General features: G+C 39.8%; 1 protein-coding gene across 4 annotated transcripts; it reads right to left on the bottom strand.

Annotated features, from left to right (window-relative positions):
* Nucleotides 1-677: 677 nt before the first annotated feature.
* Nucleotides 678-24,706, bottom strand: ZFAND4 (zinc finger AN1-type containing 4). 4 transcript variants are annotated; one of them, XM_082054759.1, is made up of 11 exons: nt 23,788-24,706; nt 22,159-22,886; nt 21,094-21,393; nt 14,011-14,086; nt 13,848-13,915; nt 13,120-13,306; nt 8,760-8,907; nt 6,791-7,972; nt 6,105-6,159; nt 3,685-3,802; nt 678-1,591 (listed from the first exon to the last, which is right to left on the bottom strand). In XM_082054759.1, exons 3-11 carry the CDS (start codon nt 21,275-21,277, stop codon nt 1,456-1,458), a joined length of 2,154 nt encoding a protein of 717 aa, XP_081910885.1. In that variant the 5' UTR covers nt 21,278-21,393; nt 22,159-22,886; nt 23,788-24,706; the 3' UTR covers nt 678-1,455. The 4 variants fall into 4 exon arrangements, 3 of the variants coding, with proteins under 3 accessions (XP_081910885.1, XP_081910887.1, XP_081910886.1); XM_082054761.1 differs by having other exon boundaries at nt 3,685-3,799; XM_082054760.1 differs by lacking the exon at nt 23,788-24,706 and having other exon boundaries at nt 22,159-23,055.
* Between the last annotated feature and the right edge of the window lie 124 nt (nt 24,707-24,830).

Raw genomic sequence — 24,830 nt, 5'->3', positions numbered from 1 at the left:
TTTTTTTTGGCCCAGCTTTTGATTGCCATGCTCATCAGCTGCTACTGTTCAACTGGAATGCTGCACAGATCATTTTAATATCACAACAGCTATGCAGCTAAAGAACTCTGGCAAGAAAGGGACCGTGACATTCAATTGTCTATATGCAATGCAGAGGGGTTTCTTTTGTTTTGGTGGTTTGTTGTAGGTTTTTCTATTAATCTGTTTATACTAGAACACCTCAAGCAACATAAACTTAGAAAAATATTTCAGAGACGTTAAGGGAATGAAAGAGGAAAGGCTTTCAGAAGGTATATTCTTCCAACACCACTTTCTCCAGCAGCTACGTGCTCATTAGATGTGACTCATGCAAGTACTGAACTGCCTTTGTTCAGTATCAGCTGGAGTGAAGAAAGGCGGCAGGTTAATCCATGCCATTTGTTCAACACCCATTTCCTCTTTGCTAGTGTATCATCTGTAAGACTTCGAGCAGTTTACTTAAAGCACATGGTGCTGGCCACACTATTCCTAACAAAGTTGGTGGGAATTTTCACGCCAGCTTCAGTATGAACAGAGATAAGCCAGTGCTTCTGAAAACATAAAAAATAGCCCCTCCCTCCTATAACAAAGCCCAATTTAGGAGCATGCTGTAAGATAATAAAAGTTATTTTGTGCATTTATAAGAGCATAAACCATAATAAAATTTAATATTTATTAGAATTTCTTCCAGTAACAGCATTCAACATCTTAACAAACCAAGTTGTGAAGTCTTAAAAAAATCTAGCATTACAAAAAAAGTTAAAATAAGTTGTTCCTTATATTTAATGGCAACAAAGGGGGAACTTTCAATTTAAAAACAAACTTGCCATATAAACAGTATTATTTTAAGAAAATGTGATTAACATGATGTGCAATTTTCAGAATGGATACAGTGTATGAATGCCAATCCGAATGGAACAGAGGGGTGGAATAAACTACCCCCTGAAACTCAAAACAAGCGGTTTGAAGAAAGGGGGAGGGGGAGGAGGAGGATCTTTCTAGTGAAATAACTTAAAAGATAACACGCAATGGACAAAAAACGCAAGAGCACAGAAGACGTTACATGACACCCTCATCATAACACCCCCTCAAGTCTGGTTATTACAGTAAATAAAGTTAGTAAAGTGCATCTTTTAAAGACTTGTCTAGTGAAATAGCTTTCCCAAATATAAAACACAACACAAAACGTGCAGTAACAGTAAAACCATAGTGTAAATTTTTAAAAACTAATATTTAACTTTTCATTCACTAAAGAAGAAAAGTTTTAACTGCAGTAGTGTTCACATTATTCTTCAACAGGATGCATCCTCATGTGCTTTTGTTACTTGGCAAATCTTTAAATATGGAGCATGGCAAAATTATGCAGTCTAAGCAAGTGCTTCTCTCAATGTAATACAATTCTTCAATGGCAGAGCAGCCACATGCAGCACAACCATGTTAGATTTTGGGAAGCTTTGGTGCACTAACGATGGGATTGGTCTCCTGCAAATACCTTCGCCCTGCACTCTTATAGTCGTAGGTGCAGGTGTGAGTCTCTGCATACCGGTGCGTTGCACAGAAGTTGTTTCCACATCTGAAGAATCAAGAATATCAAAAGTTATAAACTTTTAGAAGCTTTTAACTCTCTGACATGCTGGGAGCCCTTTGGCTTAATCATGTCTTGTTTATTTGACATAATTGCTCAGATTCTAATAATCCCTGACTGATAACATTAACTGGTGGAGTAAACAAAATGGCATTTTTGTAACTGAATGTTGCAGTTTTGACACAACAGTCTCTTCAGCTGGGAAGTTAAATAAGATCAGTACTCCCAGCACCAGTGAGCAAGGATCAAACACAATAATTAAGAACGATGGTCTTTGATTTATTTAATTTCTTTTTAAAGACCTCACACAAAATCAGCTGGTAGAATTCAGAGGACAAAACCACAGAATTAAAATAATGGCATCAGGTGAAATCCACATAATGCATTTCAATGCAAAAATACCACATCATTCAGACCACCAAGATAGATGTTTTGTTCAGGACAGCTTCTCCCTGGCATAAATTCACCTTAGTCATTTGAGATTAATAAATACACAGTTAGACACATGTAAAGACAGCAGACAGGCTAACTATATAGAACATGACTTCCTATTCGACTGGGTAGGGTGCATCTTTCCAATATCAGTTGCAATTTCAATGAGTTAGGACTGATTTTTTGTCTTGTAACTTGACAGCTCAGCAGCTAAGACTCCTCACAGAAGAAAAGTATACTCTGGATGTTGCATCTGATCTCAACAGGTGCTTTTAGTGGAGACCGATGTCATTGTCCTGCTGCCTGATTTTTTGATAAAGGTGCTTCTTGACAGTAAAACAGTCACATCATTCAAAATCAGAATTCTTGTGAAACAGATTAAGTATTACTTATCCAACTTCCTGTCTCAATATAAGATGATAATCCTCTATCTACCTACCTATCCGGGTTCATAATTAACTCTGCAGCTGTTCCTGAGGCTTTGTGTGCCTGGTAATTAATTTACTTTGCTTTGGTTCTTGGTCCCTCAATCATCAGTTTCCTCAAACAACTGTATTCTCTATTTGTTTCATTCTAGTAAAAGGTCATATGGTTGCTCCTTTTGAAACTAGAATGAATACTATTCTTGGGGGATGTGCGATTTCCCCCCCCTTTTTCTGTGCCTCATTTTTAACCTTAATCAAGCTGCTTAGTTCCTTCTAGGAGCTTACAGTTATTTGCTCAGCAGGAAAGAGTGCACTGTCCAAAACTGTTTCAAAATCAAAGACTGAAGAGTCAGTAAAGGAGGCAGCTCCTCACCCTGAAACTCTCCAACACAATTCCCCAATGGCAGAAGTCTTGTTCATTTTGCTGTTAATTGGCAGGAACCAAGATCAGCTTCAAATGTAACCCTCACAGCGCAGTAAATCCCAAAACCATGAAACAATGCTGAGAAAATAATTTCCCGTGGGAAACAATATTTTGAGAACAAAGATCAAACAAAGGTTTTAGTTGGTTGGTTTGCGGTGGTTTTTGTTTGTTTGTGGATATTTTGTTTGTTTGTTGAAGTTTCCAGTGATCACCACCAAGCATGAAGTCTCCTTCTATCACCTACAAGTCACGATTTGGAGAACCAGTACTCTGATGTTCTGCTTTTGAGATGCTCAAAGATGACTGAAGTCTCACAAGAAATAGAAAACATGTAAAAATAACACGGTTGTGAAACACAAACTTATATAAATTCACAAACCGCAGGTGTGTTGTAACAGGGCCAAATCTGAGGGAGATTTTCTGAAAAATTGTAACAAATCCAGATATTCTTCAAGTTGTTAACAATATAGTTACTGCTGGGGAACTTCGCAGAGATAAACCTCCAGCAATTTCTCCCTGCACCAGTATAAAATGTCATAGTTCTTTATTTGTAATCATGTTATTTATTTCTTGCTATCTTGCATTTCTTGATTTTCCTGGAAGAACATACATCTCAACAGCAGAACAGCTACAACATTCCTGAATTTTAATTCCTGGAGTTTTGCTGAACTGAGAACTGCAACTTCTTTGAAGGTCGTCTCTTGATTTGCTATGCTTAAGGAATACCATACAGCACAGAAAACCTTTTGGTTAGCCCAGCTTTTAATTTTAAACAACAGCTGATCATAGACTCAGCCTACCTGCATTCATAGCTGGTTGCCAATCCAGTTTTCTTGCCACAAAGAAAGCAATGCTTTGCAATTTTCTTTTTTGCTTGAACTGAGCCATTCACAGGTGGAAGATGGGTTGCTTCACCTGCTTTCAGAGGTAGAAAGAGAGCAAAGACATTTTATTTTTATTTATTCCTGATCACAAAACTAGTTAAATGTCATCTTTTGAAACCCAGCTTCATTTTGCGTTTCTTAGGATACTTCAGGTGGGAACCCCAAAGCCTAAACATGGAGGAAAAAAACCCAACAAGCTGAAACAGGAAACATCTCAAAAGCCTGTGAACACCTTTGGAAGAGGCAGCACAACACAAGACTTAGACCCATTAGTAACACCTGTTAAAAGTTCACATAAGCCAGAAGTTACAGAAGAAATCAAGGAACACATCTCCTGATGGCCTTCCCAAAATGCAAATTGAAAACACAAAGTGATTGGGAAAGCATTGCAAACAATGGCTTTCCAAAGAATCAACTGGGCATTTGAGTAGCTAGCATTTAATATATTCAGTAGCTAATAACTCAAGTTTGCCAAATAAATACTGCAATATTTTAAAATCTTGCTGGTACTGCTAATTGCAAGTAAAATACATTATTAGACTACAGGCCTCTATTTAGCTATAAAGTTTCCTAAAGCACTTTGCAGATATTTGTAAAATTTCTGTACTTAAACATTCACTTTACTCCAACCTTCTCCCCTGTAATCCTTGGCTGTTGCTTTATTACGGGAGAGTACGTAAAGAAAAGGTATTTTCCTTGCCTCTGTAGCAGCTCTTCGTCCACAACCTGCTTATGCATATTTACCATACTCTAGAACAGTAAAAGTGAGCAATGCATCCTCTCAAACATTCTTTCAGTGCTTCTACTACTATATTGTCAGGATGCTTCCCATAAGGGACTTGATGAGTTCAGAAGTATTTTTTGTCCAGCACACCTTTAATCCCAACAGTCATTTCTCAGCTGAGATACACCAAGCTGCATTCAATAGTAACACCAGGCAGCCACTATTACACTGCAGTCATCGCTATCAGCCAGTGCTATCCTATTGCAATCTAGCATTGAAACTTCCAGGCTATCAATTTCATTACCTAAAAGCATGCTATTTCAGAAGCATTAGTTAGCCCACTTTGTGAAAAAGACAGAGCTTGAAGACAGCATCCCCTGTGGACCATACTTAAACAGAAAAAACAGTACACCTGCCCTCACACTGATAGTCCCTACAACAATTAAATGTAAACTGAATCTGTCCTTTGGCCAGTTATACAACAGACCACTACCAGCCGCCTCTCTCTCAAGAGCCTGCATGATATGACAACACCAACTTTGTCTCTCTCATGTCTGGAACCTTCTGGAAAACACACTTTTGTCTGACATTAGATACACCAGAGGAGTGTTGTCTTCACATTTCTATCCAATATGACACAGATGACAGTAGGCTTCTCCATCATGCAGATGTGGGTAGGTAAGGACAGACCTGTTAATTGACTGGCAACTCAAAACTGCACACCTAGTTGTGAAACAAACATACGGTCCACTATTTTAGCAGCTTTTGCTCCCACATTCTTACAATTGCATCGTTTTTCCTGTTGCGGCTGCTGTTTGAAGATCTATATTCTAGCTCATTCTCTATGCCTAGAACTTAAAATCCTGGAATACATGCCTGCCTCTCTTTTCCAATGGTCATACAGAAAGAAAACCTGCAAACTGCAAGTCAAAGATGTGACAAGTTGATTGTGCTAAGAATCTTTAGCTGGCTGTCTTAAGAGTTTTAAAGTACTAATCTAGACAATTCCATTCCTCCTGAGAGAATTAATCACATCAGAAAATAGTATTTAGGCACAACACATCCATTTTCAGTAATGTCAAGCATTAAGCATGCCACAGTTACCAAGAGTAGGGTAGAAAGAATTATGCCCATGACAAAAAAAAATAAGAGAAAAATCTGCACTGTATCAGTAATCTTCAGCATCCCCGCCCTTATTGGTTCCTCCCCACTTTTCTTTTGCCAAATCCTTCTGGCTAAGGCTGTAGTCCTAAAGACAATGCTACCAATACATTCTGCTCTGATTTTAGTACACTCAGAAGTATTCACAGAAGTGACCTCTTGGAAACTTAAGAGCTGAAAGTCATGTTTATATCTACAGATGACATGCAGGATTCATTAAGTACCAAAAAAGCTAGGAAAAAGTCACAGATCTACCTAAGATCTAGATGACATCTGCATGTTAAAGAATTGCTTAAAATACTGAAAGTTATACCATGCTATAGAAGTGTAACACAGCAAGGACTTTGAAAGACGTATGCCTTACAAAGATAAGTGATTCTTGTCCTCTGCATATGTGATATATCAGGAAAGATCAAAGAGCCATCTTGAGTTATTAAGTCATGTTACTTACCTACTCTTTTCCCTACAGCTGCAATACTTCCATTCATTCCAAGCCCATGCGCAGACTAAAAAAAAAAAAAATTTCCACAGGGAAATTACTAGCAGATGGAAATTAAATTAAAAGTTACGCAGTCTGGTATCAGCTTATTTGAAATCAGTGTTTTATCAATCAACGTACCTACAAAGAGTCCAGGACAACTTCTGTACGTAAAACGAAAATTCCGCAATATAAGGCCTTCCTCAAAATGACTATTTAATAGGCTCCCCATACTTTACAACACACCAAAATTAAGTACATTAGAGATCTGAAGCTAGGCACATATGGTGCAAGTCACAGGGCAAACTTTGGAATAAATGACAATTAGTGAGCAGCAGCAGTCAGATGACACTGCAAACACACTCAGAATTGTATCATTACATAAACTAAAAAGTTTAGTTGTGAACTGACCAGCCACTTTGATTTTTATGAAAAATTACTTCTAGGACTTGTTTGGATAGAGAGGCAGTCAAGACACCAACAGGAACTCGGAAAACAGTTTCAGAATTACAGGGATTTAAGTACACCTCCCCCTACCCATCTGCCTCCCCTGAAAAGACATACAGACACACACATAAAAGTAGTTTTCATAATGCCAGTAATGCCAGTACCAGCAAAGAGAGCAAAACTTCAATTTCTTTGGAAACATTAGTACTCACTAGAATGTATTCAGCAGCTTCACTTGGAGGAGCAGTTTTCCTAAAACTTTCTTCCTGAAAATGCTGCAGGTTTGTAGGTAGTGCAATACCAGAAGTCCGAAACCTGCCTGTCCCACAGGAACTCTGTAAACTTTCCCGGTTTGTGCTTCGGGCCAGCGAAGCCAGAAATCCTAAGTTACTTACAGAACTCATAGGTTCTTTGGATGCCTTGTTCACCACATCTGTGATGTCCCTAGCCTCTGTTTTAGAAATTGCATCAGGTCTTTTGCCAAGTGACTCTAATTTCACACTACGAAATCTGTTAGTCCTGGAAAAAGAGGAGTCTGCTATACTACGGACTTCCAATGATCGAAGCATGTTTGGAGAGACTGTAGATCTCAAGTTACCAGCCTCAAAGCATTTGGGTTGTGTTTGTGATTTTGGAGAATTGTGATGTGCCACTCGTGCCGAATACCGAAGAGGTGACAAAAGCAGATTTTTCTGAGGACTTAATTCACGAGTACTGAGAAGACCAGCCCCTGTTGCTGCAGCGCTCAGCACTTTGCTAATAGGTTTTCTGTGCTGCTCTACAACCTTAGATTCTTCATCCCCATCAGACAGTTCAAGTTCCGGGTTCATCTTTCCTATGTCGTATATCTCACTACACTGTTCAGTGGTGCTTGCTTCTGTTAACAAAGCAAAAGCATCTGTTTCAGGTAGAATTTTTTCTTCTGTTCCATATAGTTCTACATTGGTTAGATTTGGAAACAAAACAGCATCCTCCTCAGTTGAGGAGGTCATATTTTCAGATGCTTTTTCTGAATTTGCAGGCAGAGATGAAACAGGAGTAAGAATACTATTTGAAGGTAGTTTCGCATTTTCTAGTTCTACACGAGATATTTTTGGTGGTAACCTGATGCTACTAACAGACTGAGACCAAGAGTTGCTCTGCCAAGTGTCATCTTCCTTCAGAAAGTCATTAGTTGTGGATGGTATTGTTCTACCAGCAGTGGCCAAAGTAGCCAATGCTGAAAGTGTGTTTTGGGAAGACTCTGAGGGACATGAATTCCCAGGAGGAGGTAGGCAGGACTGTCCGATCTGGGGGAGCACTCTTAGAAATCGGTGACGAGCAGCAGCCACTGAGCCACTAGATGGTCGAGGAGTCATTGGAGGACGAGGTTTCGCCTTAACAGTTTTCTTAGGCTATTAAAAAATACCAAAACACACATAAAACAACAGTTAGCATTTGAATTACAGTTACATTCAAAGACCTGACTGAGATCATATTCCCAGGAATTCAGAAAATGTAAAGCCAGAAAGGACCAATTCATTCTATTGACTCCCTTATCCATCACTAGCTATCTAGACTTCACCTCAAAATGTGAAAAATAAAATCAAAGATTATAATCAGAAAAGGCTTTTTAGTAAGGAGGCCACATGTCAGAGGAATAGAAAAGGGAATCCAGAACGCCAGAGTTATCCAGAAGAGCTTAGGGTCTCAAACAAGATGAACAATGAAAGCATTATAACTTCATTTTACATCTAGTTAACCTAGGCAGGCATGAATGCCAACAAATGTTTTATGGTCTAGGTAATCTCATTCCCATATTCAATTTCATAGGCTTTTCAGTTACAGTATTTCTAGTGAAGCTTCATTTAAGAGAAACATTGATTTTTGCCACAGCAGTATTGCAAAGCAATGCTACTTAACGTATCAGAAGAAAAAAAAAAAAATCCAAAAGAACACCCACTCAAATCCAGGACCAGTGGTGAATTCTTTGAATGAGAACAGGTAGATCCAAGTAAAGCAAATGTCCCATCAGCAGAACATTTATGCAATAGCATTTACTTAAACAACAGAAACAAAATAATCTACCCTTGATCACTTCACTTCCCAAGACCGCAAAGTATCTGACCTGCTTTTTAGAAAAGCCAGTACTAGGAAAGTGCAAGGCATTTTACAATAGCAAAATTCAAATCACAATTTCACCTTTTTACTCAGATTCATGTTCTCCATCTTGGCCTTGAGCAGTTTCATTTTATTCATAGTAATTGAATTCTCAATAATCTGTTGGCCAGAAGGTGATGCTTCTGTTTCATCTTCATCATCAGCATATAAGTTATAAACTGAACCACCACTGAAAAAAAAAAGTTTGTGTTTACCCTCTAATCAAGTCATTTAATTGTTTTCAATGTAGAGTATTCTCACAACTAGAAAGTCATATCCGCAGTTGATCTGTTGACAAAGCATTATGTAAAACTGTATATAAAGGCATTTCAAATCCATTTATTTCAGCATATAATCATTCCTTATTAGATGCTCACGCAAAGTGATGATGCTGAAATCAGAACACAGCCACGCTTCTGCGAAGGGAAGTTGTTATACCATATACAGTTGGTTCACACTCACTATATATTTTCCCCCCAGAGGGGATATCCAGTTCCAAAATGTCTCCTGAAGGTATGCCAAAGCTGTTAACTGTGTGACTCAGACAACAAGCTGATCAGTTTTCCAATTAACCAGACACTGGCATGGAAGGAAAGTCCAAATTTCTATCCATCCTGAGGGGTGTTCTCACCAAAAATGGAAATGGAGGGGTCACCCGTGTGGATGTGATATTCTATTTCTCCTTTTCAAAATAAAAACAAAAAAAAAATAAAAAAGGATCAGTTTAGGTTTCCAAAGAGACTCACATTTGGAAAAAAAAAAATAACAGATTAGAATTGCTAGACCCAAGACAAAATATTTTAATTCAATAATCACTGGAAATTTATAGCATCACATTGCCTTCTTCTATTCTGTATTCTAACAGAATGCAAAACCTCAATATTTTAAAGTCAGTATCTGACTCAGTTTTCCTATGAAGCATTAATCACTAACACACATCCAACATCTTGCAGCAAAATGAAACAAGCATTAGGAGTGTCCAATTAATTACAAACTGATGCACTTTCAACACTGCATACAGTACACATTAGAGTTTTAATTCTTCCAATAGGCTGTCAGCATCTAGAAATCGTGACAATCATGCAATTCCCACATGTTCACAGAAATGTCTTAGTAGATTTAGCTTAAGTTTCTACTCTCCAGAAGAGACCAAAGAAGAACTAAAGGTCATGAGAAAGTCAGTACTAAAAATTCACTAATTAGAGTTGGCATTTTAACTGATTCTTGGAAATAGTCTGCTACCCTTAGTCAAGAGCCAGTATTTTTGTACTGACTCTCCAAATCCATTTCTTAAAATGCAGCAAAATTCTGAATGCAGCACAGCTGGGAGACAGATCTTTAAGAGCAAGATGGTAGCAAATTCAACACAAGAGTCAGCAAAACAGTCCAGTCATTTCTTACCAAAAATTGAAGCGCTTCATATGGGGACAGTCAGCATACATATCACATATCTCTCCTCATAAAGATTCAATACTAAGGATTCATCTCAGAATTTTAACTCTGCAAAGATTTAAGTCACAAACTCAAAACAATTATTTGAACTTCTTTCAGGGTAATGATAGAAAGAAAAGTGATGTGTCTTGCATGGTTGGTGTGGTGTTTTTTTGTTTGTTCCTAATGTAAAAAAAATTGTTATTCTTTTTCTTGCATTTTCTGCCTAAGTAGGAGCCAAAAACATTAAGAAAAATTGAGTGACAAAAGGATTTTTTGCTTTAAGGTGACTGTAAAAATTATAAAGCTTGGACACGGAGCCTTGTTTTTCATGATACTTTTAGCCCATTTTCCAATGGTCAAATTTCAAGTTTACTTTGTCCATAAGTGTCAACATTCTTGAGATCTTGCTTGGAACATAGAATCATTTTGGTTGGAAGAGACCCTCTAGATTGTAAAGGCCAACTGTTAACCTAACACTGGCACTACACCATGTCTCTAAGAACCTCATCTACATGTCTTTCAAACACCTCTAGGGACGGTGATTCAGCTGCTTCCCTGCATGCCTCAAAAATGACCAGTAGCTTGTTGAAATACTTTTGACACCAGTGCTTGCCAGTCCTCTACCACTACTTCAACTATTTTCTTTTAATCCAGAGACAATAATAATTTTATATACTTACATCTTGCCAAGTTTTAACCATTAACCACAGATAAAGTTATCTGGAGAACTACAGAACAAAACCCAAACCAGTGCCTCATTTCTAAACTGCAGTCACTAAATTCTGCTCCACATGTAAGAAAATTGAAAAAAGCTGATAAACAAGTGCCTCAAAATGCTCAGTCACCAGTATGCCCACACATATACACACATTTAACTGTGACTGCAGAAAATACTAGTATTCAGGGTGATTTACAGCCTTCCTCTATAAAGATGAAGTGAAAATGTCCAATTTGTTTCCATTTTCCCTTCCCTTTGCTACTTTTTCCATTTCCCATAAAAGTCTGACCTGGCCATAACAACAAATTCAAAAATTAGGATTTCTGCTCCTCACCACCCCCATCCCCTTCCCCAATGACTGTCTCCCTTATTAGAAAAGCTAATAAATGAACTCCCATAGAAGACACAGAGGAAGAAAAACAGCTTGAGTTCAATGTTTTCAACTCAGGTGGCTTCCAACCTAACTAGATCATTTGACCAGTGACAGCACATTTCTTACGCACAATGTAATTTGCTTTTATATATGCTGTTGTGCTTTGAAAGGCTTACCATGATGCCTTGCAAGAGCCAAAAGAGTGGGGTTTATTTCCTTGGTTTGCTACATTTAGCCAATCTCAAGTAAATTATTATTTAATTTATACACTAGGATTACTTGAGAAGTACTAAGAAATTCACACAGTTGTCCACACTAGTTTTAAATGAGGAAAAAAAAAATCATCACACACAGAATTTGAACACATAGGCAGATACCAGGGAGTCTGTTATATGGAAAAATAAAGGTTCAAGCTGCTGACAACTTCTTGCATCAACTTACAGTTCAGCATCCACAGTCCCTTCTCTTTGGATTCATTAGGGTGTTTTTTGGAGTTAAAAGGTAAAAAGTAACAATTTAGTAATATGCAGTGTATCAGTGGGAACACGAATTACACATGCCTGTTCCTCTTTCCAGAAGTGTGTCCAGGGCAAATGCAGCAGCGAGGTTCTTAGTTCTTATTGATGATGGTGGGTTTTACCTATTTCACACCTATACACAATGCCATATGTGGCTGTTTACTGAAAAACAGTGCAGGGGCTGAAAGATAAGATCTCAAATCTAACATCTTTGTATCTTTCCTCTTATTTCTCTCCAGTAGTTGTATATCAAACACTAGCTCTTCCTGCTCTATGCAACTATGTGGGAATTCAACACTGATATTTCATTCAGCCTGGAGTTTTTAAGTATAGATCTGTTACAAAAGTGCAATATCATTCTGAACCCACAGAATCAAAATGAACATAAATCCAGTACAAAACTCTTGCTTTCACTTTGCAAATAGGAATAGTTACTTAAAACAGTGCAAGTGTTAGCCTTGGAGAAAACGCAGCTAGTCCCCAGAATAAGGACTTCTTTCCTTACAGTTGTACAAATATTAAGTTCTTCAGGGGATTAAAAAAAACTACCCAAAAGCCACAGTATAAAGACAAAATCTAATAATTTTTAATAGATATCATCAATTTTGACTGCTAATCTGTTTACTACAATATAGTAGCTTAAGTGACATACTTGCTCTTCTGACAATAAAAGTACTTTGGTTCTGTGACAGTGATTGAGACAAGTTTGGTGCCTTAACAGTAGCTAATCTGAGGCCTAATTATGTACAAAGGCTAGCTCTATTTGCAATTATTTCAATATATTAAAAACAAACAAACCAATCAAACAAACAAAAAAACCCAAGAGCACAAAAACCAAAGAACAACCAATTCCCCCAAAACAAAACACCTCTCTTCCCTTCCCCCAGTTTCTCTGAAACTTCAGACAAACCCTTTCAGGATTTTGCACTGCCCATCTACTATCTTCCTGTCTAATCACTTGGTCAAGTCATATCCATACAAAAAAGAAAGCTTATGCTGTGAACAGATGTTTATAAAACAAAACAAATGCCTTAAAATGGAAGAGTAAATACTTAACAAAAGTTTTAAATCTCTTCATTGCCAAATCGACTCTCCTGTGAAAATTGCCTCAAGCACAAGGTCAGCTTTACCTCACTCTGTTGACACACACAGTGACAGATGACTGTCAGCATGAACAGTGACCACAAAATACTACTGTAATGTTAGGCCACCAAGTTACAGCATTTTAGTAGCCCTCATAGCACAATTCTTGCAACACTCCAGACATATTGCAGATATTCTTTTGGTAAAGTCAGCAAATAAACCTGAAAATTATACAGCATTCCCCTTTTGAAGAATAAAGATTAAAACCAACTTTACCTCAAAGATTCAGATAATGGTGTTAAAGTGCCATCTCCCCGGTCTACCACACGGAAGAAATTCAACTGATCTCCTTCTCGATATACTAAGAAGGTAACTTGTTTGTTGGACGGCCCTTTCTCCCAGATCTCATCTCTACTGGGATCCATGTATTCAGCCATTTCCCTGATAGGGTCTTCCATGGGAACTACAAAAAGGAAAAGGAGAATAAAACCAAATTGCCATTACTATTATTATTTTGATCACCTTTAAGAGCTCAGCTCAGTTTACAATGGGAATTCCCAAGCTAGAAGATATATTGAATGTTTTCCAAGTGAAAATTATCACGAGGATTTTATCCATTTTCTTTCCTCTATAGAGGATCCATATAAACCAGCTTATCATCAGATTAAACCAATGTCTGATTCTTACTACCCAGGTTTTTAAAAATATTTGTATAATGATATTACAGTATCTCTTTTTCTGCAGGTGAAAAATTGCTGATTTTAAGGCTTGATGATTCTATACATACAAAGGTACCTGTTAAACTAAGCCTAAGCAAAATGAAAAGGACAGTGTACTTGGTATGCTAAGGAAGATGGGAAAAAATCCCTCAGTTTTTGTCAAGTATTTTTCCAATGAATTTGGAACTGAAGTCTGCTTGTCTAAAATGCTTCTCTAAGAGAAGCTGTTTACAGTTGGAAGATGTTCCATGAAAACCATTATTTTGTAACTGCATAAACACCTACCTCTTCTAGTGTTAATAGGTCCACCTCGCATAGCCAGAACTAACTTCAAAGTGCAGCCTTCTGAAATGCTGTAAATAACAATAAATATATTTTTGTAGCATTCTCTATTGCTTTTGCTAATAATCATCCAGAAACACACATTGCAATTTTATTATATACTTACTTATAATCATTCAAACAATAGTCATCCTTCAGTTCCGTATTATTCCAAATTAAATGCTGCTGAGAGACAGGAATACCTAAACGAAACAAAAAAAAGAGTATTAACATTTGAGTTTGTTGGGAGGGCTTTCAGGGAGTTTTGCTTTTTGAAGAACGTGGGGGTAAAGGAAGAGAGGCAAGAAAGGTGACCATAGGGGAAGGAAGAAAGGAAGGACAAGAACAGGCACTTGAGCAGCCCTCAGTTGTGATATCCAACTTCCAAAATAGTTAAGAACAAAGTTAAGATTTTCAGTAGTGTTGTGCTCACACACAGAGTGCTATCTTTTGGCTCAACAAGCAACCTGCCTGCAGGAGTATTCAATTGCTTCAGGCTTTTTGGATACTTGTTCTTTTCCAGGCATCAGAGGATGGATTCCCCCCACCTCGCCCTGTTAACTGCACCTCAGAGCTTTATGTCTAGAGACAGGAAAAACAGGATGACACTTCTGACTACAGAACTGCTGAATAATTTAACCACAGATTGATATTCTGTATTACTCACAGTAAAGACTAGGCCGCATTAAGGTAACTGCTAGCAGCTCTAATACGGCTGAGACAAATGTGTGTTTTTATCGCTGCTTGGTGTGGAACCTGAAAGTTCACACGTACAATATAGTACCACAGAAGTTAATCAAACTTCGTACTACAAACATTTATTTTGTTGTGGGTGTTCTTCAGGCCATCAAAACATTTTATTATTTTTACCCACTAATACTCATTTTCAGCTCAAGTTCTGGGACAGATTTGGCTATTTTTTAGTAAAAGGAAGCAAGCATACTGATTATTTGTTACTTATTAAAAATCTATATTCTACACAATTATGAACTTTGTTTTCTTGCTTGCATAGTCAACTCATTTAGATACATATGTAATACACATTAAAGATAATAAGCATAAGCTGGTACAACCTAAGGTCTTCATACATTTTTATTACAACACTGTCATTTTCCAAATTCTTGACAGAGTACAAACCAGGACAGTTATGAAAGGATGAGGCATCTCCGATCACCAAAAAAATAGAATAAAATAAAAAATTAAGGTTAATAGGAAGATGAATAGGATGAATAGCTGTCATCTTTGCCTTGGGGAAAGAAAAAAAATAATAAAATCTTCCCTTCAGCATTGTAAGTACTGTTGTTCAATTTGTCTAGTGAAATCCAGGTAATTAAGATCTTACTGTGCATACCTGACAAATTGTAATTAAAATGAAAATCTATAGAGACCAAGAACTACTCATTCAAAAAGGTCTAAACACTACTCCTCAGACTAAGATGCAAAAGCTATAATTATAATTTCCAAAAGGTTACACTAGAGTAACCTTATCGTATACTTTTATTCATTGCGTGTTCAGATACTTAAATGGACATGCCAGGAGCAGTGCTACACTGTAAGACTTCACAAAAAGCAGCTAGGAAGAGAGGAACACAGAGATCAGAGTCTTCCAGGTGGTTTCCAAAAACATCTCAACCTCCCCAGGCTTGCAAGAGTGCTGAGCAAGCTATGGCAACAGGTCAGTTAAGCAGCCTCCTCCTAGCTGGAGGAAGGGCACAAAGCTACCAACACCCATCACCAGCAAGGAAGAGACAGGGACCAGATTCTGGTGAAAGTCCAAGCAGATTCAATAGGCAAGTAGGATACCTGCTGAGTGGACATCCCTGCACAGAAGGAGTGCACTTCAGAGGAGCTTTTGTTATTACTTAAGTTTTAGATAAGATGACAAATTCCTTTTCCACAGCTCACCTCCATATCTTCTCTTTTATGAACGACCAACACAACTTTACTTGTGTGGCATTTAATGCAAATCTTGCATCCTCTGAAGTCCACAAGACATTTATGAGGGGAATATGTTCATATAGTAGACTAACATAATTGCTACTACACTGCCACCTATTTAATAACTGGTTATTGGTTATGTTTCAAGTCTGCAGTGTAAGCAAAACAAGAACAAGCTGGCAAGAGCCAGTGAGTCTACAATGAAGTTCTTTTCTGTGTTGTTTTGCAGTCTTCTGATTACAAACAGTCATTACTGTCTGTATTTGTTATGGTTTCAGCAGCCTCCAAGGAGCAATTTCCAATTACTTTGATAAACTGAGTGTTTGTTAAAAAGGCTGGCTTGCAACTAGCAGTGCTGCAGTGAAACATGTTTTCGTTCATCTAACAATGTATTTTTGATGAAATGAACAGATGAAAAGACTATACGCTGCTTTAAAGACAAACAGACAAGCCTTCATTACTAATTCTCTTTTACACTGCTTTCTAAGAATTCCGTATTTATACCCTAAGGAAACAGTAGGTGCTTTATAGGCTCAGGTGCAGAAAAAACACTCAGTAGCTGTCCCTTTTCTGGATTATAGTAAGGCTTTCTTGAGGAGACATTCGCGCATGATATCAGCATGTAAAATTGGCAGTAATAATGAGAACTGCCAGGTATCCATCCACTATGCCCTCTCGCCTAAGCAGCACATGAGCGTATCACTGACCTGCTACAAATTGGTACAGACAAGAGAGGAAAGTCAGGCAATAAGCTACATTTTGATGCTCAAATGGCAGTGGGCTAGCCAGGTGGTGCTCCAAGACAGAAGAATCTGCAGGCTGCCTATTGAAGTGGCTGCAGATGTGCCTTAAACATTTACATAGAGAGGTGGGGCTGACAGTCTCCCCCCCCACAAACCAGCTGCACTAGCAAAGAGGTGCAAAGGCCCACAACTTACAGCAGCAGTACTGTTTGCATAACTGTCAAACCCACCAACTTTCGTTTGCATGACAATTATCCACATTAGTGTAAATGGTGGACAGTAGTGATCTGTGCTTTACCCTAAGGACTGACCAAGGGGAGGCTGCAACAACAGCCAGTCACCAGTAACTGAATCCAGGCCCACAAAGTTTCCTGACAGAAGTGACCTTCTTTACGCCTCCCAGACGCTGCTCTAACCAGGGCACAGGCTTGCATTTGCAGAAATGTCTTCCCACCTCAGACAAGGCATAAGCTTAAAAAAGCTTCATGAACTTCTAGTCTACATCAGCACAGTAAACAGGCAAATGGCAAAGCAAGCAGGAGACAGAGGAAAAGTAGCAGACAGAAGAAAAGCAAGATTGGTTCTGTTAAAAACTCTTTACACTCATGCAATCCACTTACTCCAGCCCTAACAGGAACATAGCTATTTCCTCTAATGCAAGCAGTAATAAATATAATTACAACATACTCTGAATTAACACAATATTGAAAGAAGTTACAATATTCAGAAGAAGCCTGCTTGATATTCACTCAGTTCCTCTCAAAGTGAAGCTGCTATACATAGCCAGCAAAATAATGACAGCAAAAAGACAAAAAAAAAAAACCCCTACCACACACACCAACTCTCATGATGAATTGAGGTTACACACACAACAAAATTACAGTTGCATCTGTCAATGTCAGCTGAACACAAGCGTTCCAAATCAAGATATACTCTGAAAGCTAGTTCTGTTTCTCCCATTTGCAGTAATAGAAGAACAAGAGAACACCTAAATTTTCAGCTAAAAAGGTATACATTGCCACATACGCAATCACAAAATCCAGTTGCAGTCACTGAACAAACCACGATGGAGTTGTTTTTCTTATTTTAAAGGTAGCTATGTAAATGAAGGCCTTAACACTCCATAATGTAGGATGAAAATTAACTCCCGCAAGTTAATAATAACAATAATACCACCAACACCAGATCCCAAACCCCACCTCCTCCCTTGAGACTCAATCCTATCCTACTGAACAAACATGTTTACAGGTATTATATATGGTTCTTTAACAGATGAAAGAATTAACTGGTACTAGGAACACAGTATCCGAGCATTCCTTCTATAAAAATCAATATAGTAATTGGTGTTTCCAAATGAAGATCACTAAACATTCTCCAGCCCAGCAGCTACAAAGACTTGTGCAATGAAGGAGGCAAGAAGAGATATTCCCAGTTTAAAAAACAAAACAAAACAACTTTTTCCTCTTTCAATGAAATCCTGCTATTTTTAAGTTCATTCACATCTTAAAGCTCAGCCTTTCATGTCAACTTGAAACTCTGGTACTGTCCTATCCACGCCCACCAATACAGGATCCTGCTTTCAAATACAGATAATCAACAACAGGTAAAACCAATGGAGCAGGCAGCACTGCTGGCAACACTGCTATTCTGTTGGCTGTGTGTGTTCTAGTTTTTATGCCACCAGTAGAGACAAAGGGAGGTGTTTCTTCTCTAGTGTACCATTTTAAAAGGCTCATTCAGTGACTCTGAGACTAGGAGTGATTTACCCTAGGTGGTTCCAAAGTCAACATGATAACAAATCTAAAGTTTTGGATAACCAAGTGCCTACTCACGTGGAACATATCTGAGGACAAATGTCTGGATCTGATCCAAACATACATCAGATCTACTTTAACTTCAATTTACAAGTAGACTTGCACTGGAATTTCAGATGCATTACAACTTATTAATAATTTTTACCCATATTCTTTGCTGACTAAAACCAACTGGAAACAAAGCTAGATATCTGGAACTCTTTCTTAGTAAGGTACCACTGTCTACTACAGCTGTCTAAACAAACCCTTTCCACATCAGATCATTAAACAGGCACCAAGAATCACAAACAGTATCAGAAGTATATAAAACTCCTAACATGCCATCCATATTATCCTTTCTTATCACAATGCAGTCTACAGCTATTGATATTCCAGTTGTTGACAAAGATCAGTTCATCTAGATTTAGTTTTATTATTAGTCTCTTACATTTAGAGGCATTACTGGCATTTGAACAAATTTGTTAACTTTCAATAGGATTTTAGATTTTGTTCTTGAAGTTCTCAGGTCTCAGATAATTTTCCTAAAGCTTGTCTTTCTGTATGCTTACACACCATCATTGTCAACACTCAAATGATTCCACAGGGATCACACACATCGTAGGGACCCTGTAGTTTCCCAACAGTATAGGTGACATTCTCCAGTCAGAAGTGTAGGTTACATGAAAGTTGACACAATACAATAAGAAAAAGTGAAAAACAGGAGCAGAAACAGATTTAAGCTTTCAGCTTCCCATACTAAATCACCACAACAAAATTACTATTTTAGGATTTTTGCTCCACCTGGGTGATTCATTGCTTGAATTTGTGCACTATAGTAGAAACTTTGTCACTAAAAAGTTGTTTATTTTTTTATATGTAACAGCAACCCCACACACACCACAAAACTAATTTGTCATTGTGTGTCTGTCAACTTCACACATAGTCAACCAATCTGTTTTAACTCTTCCTCCCATAAATCAGGACATTACAGGTATTTTAACTGTTCTGGAACATCCAGGTATTTCAACTGACTTCTAACAACTCAATTATAAGCACCAGTGAACTGTTATCTTCCGTGTTTTAATGAAATTTACTAAAAGTTAAATCTATACAGATAGCACATAAGTCACTAATTACCTTATCATCCTATGAACTACAATGTGTGAACAAAATTCTGAATAAGCAATATTATAACTTTATTACTGAGCTGTTCTAACAAGTTATGATACTTTCCTAAGCTGGGAACACCCACCCTACAATAATAAGCTGTAGATATAACTCAACATGTCTATTTGCAATCTCCCATTTTGGACCACAAGAAATTCAAATTCCTCTACCTCACATCTCCCACTGGTCTCCTCATGCATCCTTTAAAGTTCACTCTCATCTACACTGTCCAGCTAGCCTGCCTTCTGCTGTACTCTATTGCCTATGCTCCCTTTTAATTCTCTCTTAGTATTTAATCACGTCTGCTTGCATTTCTGCTACACCTATATTATATAATGAAGAAAACCCCTTTCCTTTTCTTGTTTCACCTCTAGCCTCCAAGTGCATCTCAACACATTCTATGACTTGTGACTAATTACAGCCATGTCCACAGAAAACAAAAGCATATCCACGTAAATAAGCTGATGTAAGCTCTAGTTATTTGCATAGTGGAGCTTCTACTGCATAACCTTAGTAGAAAAAAAGTCCCCTCTATTGTTGCAATTCTTCTGTATTTTAAGACTTTGTTTATCCCCATCCATTAGCACAGATTTCCATAAGAGGAAGAGAGTATATTAGATTTGAGTCTAAAGCATCGATTACATCTCCCAGAGGGTGAGTTCCACATGGATAGAAGCGTGAAAAAATGTGGACAGGTATACCGGGGAGAGAGGAACCCTTTTCTTAAAATTAGCAACTCTGGTACTCTCAGCTTGTGCATTTGTTTACCTCCTCCAAAGTGAGAAAGAGGATACAATGCTACAAAGTAGCTAGAGTATGTATATGCACATACTTCACCTCAGGTTCTTTCCTGAGGATTATTCTCATCATAGAGGGAAAAGGCTGAGAGAGGACTAACCTACATTTTTTCTCCTTGCATTAGCACTGGGACTGGCCTTGTAACTTAAAGGAGATTTTCGCTTCACAAGGTGTGCCAAGTTCATCACTTTAAGACAAAGCATTTCTCAGCCAGACCTCTACCAACAGAAGACCACTCATCTAAACAATATTCAAATCAGTAACTTCAAGCTGCCTTTGGGATTCACCTGCACTGCAGTTGCTCTTGGGACTACAGTATCATAAACTGACTAACCTAAGATGCAACAGCCATCACACCTAGTTTAAAGTATGCTCAGCTACAATACAGAAGTACTTCAAGACTCAAATTTATAACCTTGCTAGTTAACAAACTTCTTACTTCAGAGAATCCTTTCAACACTAAAAATACTATATCCCATATAGTATCAGAACAATTAATGATTTACTGTAGACTGTTAACATTTATCTTAATAATGATATATAAGAAAATATACCAATTCTAGTCAAGCCTAAGCCATGAACTGATAGAAAAAGCAAAGAACAGACGAACTCAATTCCAATTAAACTTAATCCATAAACCAAATGTCTAGCTTATACATATTATTGAACAAGTCATTTAAATTATCTGGTTTGATTTTAGCAATTGCAGTTTGCAAAACAAGACTTCCTCTAACATGATAAACTTCATGCTGAAATAATAGAGAATAGTACCTTCCAGTCTTTGTATTTTAGCTTTCACAGAAATAACTGTTTCAAAGGGGGAAACTCGCAGTTCAAAGCATGTTCCTGTGAGCGTTTCAATGAAGAGCTCCATAGTTTCATAAAAAGGAAGCTTGTAGCGAAACGGTCCCATTTTGTCTTCATTGAAAAAAGGAGGCTCTTTCTTGTTGGCCATTACAAAGGATTTACAACTTCTTTGTAAGAAGATCTGTCAGGAAACATTCCACTTCTAGCCAAGTCAGCTTTGAGGACAGGTGTGGTGCGCTGCTGTTCATGTTTGGGATTTTTCACCTATAAAGCAAACAAGCATAGTTCTAACAACATCTGAACGTAGCTGTTAAATGGTTTCAAATTATTCTTGATGAAGAATAAAATAGCTATGAAGAGACAGTAAATGAGTATCTAGGTCATGCAACAGTAATCCACAAACGATATTTGTAACATTGCAGTCCTACGACTCCAGTTTCAGACAGCATTCCAGGTCCTACCTACTACCTTTTTGTCTTCATTTTGTTTGCATGACTGACATGACAACCCGACCTGCGATATTAATGCCTAGAGCCTCCTGACAAGGGCTGAGCCCTCAGCAGGGTCAGAGCTGCAGAAAAACTCCAGAAATACATAAAGACAAGGGCTGTTGGGGGCATACAGAGCAGGAGACGGCAGCTTTGCCTCCTCGGTAGCGCCGCTCTCCCGCCGGCCCGGTCCAGCCCCGCACCAGGGCAGCAGGCCGGACCCAGCCCAGCCCCGCGCCCGCAAACAAAGGAGCGGGAGCAGCTGCCCCCCACCCCCGCACCTCGGGGCGGTCTCACCGCGCAGCAGGACGCGGCCCCCGAGCCGTGCCCCCAGCCCACCCCGGGGAACCTCCTCCCTTCCCTCCAGGGACGCACCTCACGCCGGCGGGGCCAGGTGAGGGAAGGGGCTGGAGCACCGCCCCTCTCCCCCGCCCCGGCCGGCGCTGCAGCCGCAGGGCCCCTGAGGGAGCAGCACCCCCAAGGGCCCGGTACCGCCGAGCCGACCCGCGCCGGCAAGAGGGAGGGGAGTGTCTCATCTCACCTGCCGCCGCAGGGCCCGCTCGGGGGGAGACCAGGCTCCTCTCCCCCCGTGCAGCCCCGCCCGCCGCGCCTCACAGCAGCTCGCCAGCACCAGCGGGTCTCACGGAGGAGGAGGAGGAGCCGCCGCCGCCGCCGCCGCCGCAGGAGACGAACAAGACCCGAGATCCGCCGCTCATTCCCCGGCAGCCTCCGCGCCTACCTGGCCTTTATGACATCCCCGCCAGGCGTCCTCCTGCGGGCCAATGGGGCGCCCGTTCTCATGCGGCTCACCCAATCAGCGCTCTCGAGAGGCGGTGCCCCCGGCGCCGTCAGGGGCTGGCGTCCGCCGGGCCGCGGCGCGCTGCTCGTGCTTGTTGTGGTCGTTAAGACGCGGGGCGGCGGAGCGTGCGCGGGGAAAGACCCGGATGCAGCGCCCCCTCGCTAACAACGGCGGCCACAAGGCAGCAGCCGCAGTGGCTCCTGGGACGTGTAGTCTAAGGGGGGCGGGAGGAGGGCGCTGGCCCTTCTCAGGGAAAGCGTGCAGAAACCTAATTTATGCCTCAAACTCCACCCGAGCGGCAGCAGAAGAGGGAGGACTCAGAGCCTGCACTGGGCTGTCCAGTGGTCGCAGCCGGGACAGGAGCCTGGGGCAGCAGCGGGCCGGGAGCCCAGCGCCGCTCCCGCTGCAGGGCCGGGCCGGGCTCCGGGAGCAGCGCTTCCCTGCGGCGATCTGAGTCTTCCGGAGAAACACTAGAGAAAACAAGCTTAGCTTATTAGGAGGTGCTAATTACATTAACCGCTTTACTTTCCATTTAGGTTTTAAATTATGCAAGACTCCCCCAGACACTCGCTGTTGGGTGTCAGACGCAGTTAAACACTCAGAACAAATACTGTGGTAGGGGAGCCTCTGACACAGCACTGAGCAAGCCTTGGGGGCTGTAACTCTGAGCTCCAGCCCTTGAGACTCCTCCCCAGGAGAAAATGCAGCCATGGTTTATCAAACACTTAAAAAAAAAAAAAAGAAAAAAAAAAAAAGAAAAAGGAGGGCAGACTAAGACAAAACTCAGCTCTAAAAAAAGCAAAGTGCCTAGACCAGGATTTGCAGTCTGTTATGGGGAGTTAGTTGAGGACCACACATTTTAACAGGGGGAAGAGACTCTCCCTGTGCCAGTTTAGAAAGACTGGGGGGAAGAAAGGGTTTGATCTATGTCATGGTGCAAGTTTCTATCACGAGCTTTTCTCTACTGAGGTTTCACGTTAAAGATTGAGAAACGCTTTAAGGCAGGAGCTTTTTTTCTTCTACTCAAACAGCTTTTGGCCCCCAGGGGTCTTGGCTTGTGAACAGCACTTTTTGCAATGCTAATAAAAGTTATTAATGTTAAGGGCCAAGAAGAAAGGAGGATGTAGAAAAGAAGTAGCAGAATTCACCATCTTTTTCCTCTCCCCTAGTCTGTCTTTGAAGTCCTTCTAAGCACAGCAGAGTAAAGCAGCAGTTCAAATCATGTATGAGGCATACGCAGCAGATGTAATGCCTATAAATAAACTGAAGTGCTCTCAGTATAGACACCCATTTGCAAATACCTCCCATATTCTTTTCCAAGCTGCTCCTCCCAGCTTACCCCCCACTTAAATGAATTATTGCCAGGCCCACCTATGGTGCAAATCAATATGCGATGTTTCTCCTTCATCCCTTCCAACGTTTCCTTCTGCTGTAGCCTCATTAGTGCTAGATGCTTCACCGCAGTATTTACTCAGCCTGATAAAGTAAATCCAACTTGAGAAACAAGAGACTGAATTAGATGTCTTATTATAGGAACAAGGGCTTCAGTCAAAGTGGGAACTGCTCTCAAAGAAGTCCTCTGAGAACATGCTTTAAATGCACAGAAAGCAGACCAGTCTTAAGAGTTGAAGATAAAGTAGTACATGACTATCATAAAAACAGCACATGTAAGGAATTGAAGGTAATCACTGGTAAAATAAGATAAACATTTGATCCTTCTGCATTCATGCATTTGCTCTACCTGTATGCATGCAGGAGAGCAAGTTTCTACCACTAGGCATGAAGTACAGTTACGGCATCTGTTCCAAAAAGGCAATCCAGAGAATACAGGAAGCAGGAAGGTTAAACCAAATGCACTGGACAGTTAAGAGGATTCCACAAAATAGTGACCTCCTGTAAACAGCCTACAGTGTGTTACAGATGAGAAAGGACAGCAGACCCTTTGGGCACAGGTGAGTCTCTGCACTAAGGTACACACACAGGCATGTTAACCTGGAAGTGACCCAGTACAGATGGACTTCTTAGAAAGTTATTTGCAAAACTCTGGCAAATCCAGGCAGGTGAAAAATCTCATTTAGTGACTTATAACTTGAACAGAAGACCATTATAGGTTTCTGTTGTTTTCATGAAGTACTAGATGCTCATCTGTAACACACTCTTTCTGGCAGAGAAGTTTTAACTGTTGTTATCTTTATAGCTCCCACTGTAGTGCAGGACTTGACACCAGATAGCTGCTAGTATGAAATATCTCTAAGATTTGTTAACTGCTTGATTGCAGTTGTATCTGATAACAGATCTCAGTCTTACCCTAACATTAGCTCAGTAGATTGGCAGCTGACCCAGACAAAGCATAGTAGTGGTTTTGATTGTTTTCAAGTCATGACGCAGACGTCCTTAGCAAGCGGAAAGTAAGA

The sequence above is a fragment of the Streptopelia decaocto genome (genome assembly GCF_964273445.1).
Source record: "Streptopelia decaocto genome assembly, chromosome: 5".
NCBI lineage: Eukaryota > Metazoa > Chordata > Aves > Columbiformes > Columbidae > Streptopelia > Streptopelia decaocto.
Note: the sequence above shows the minus strand (reverse complement) of the source record. Positions and strands in the feature narration are given on the sequence as shown.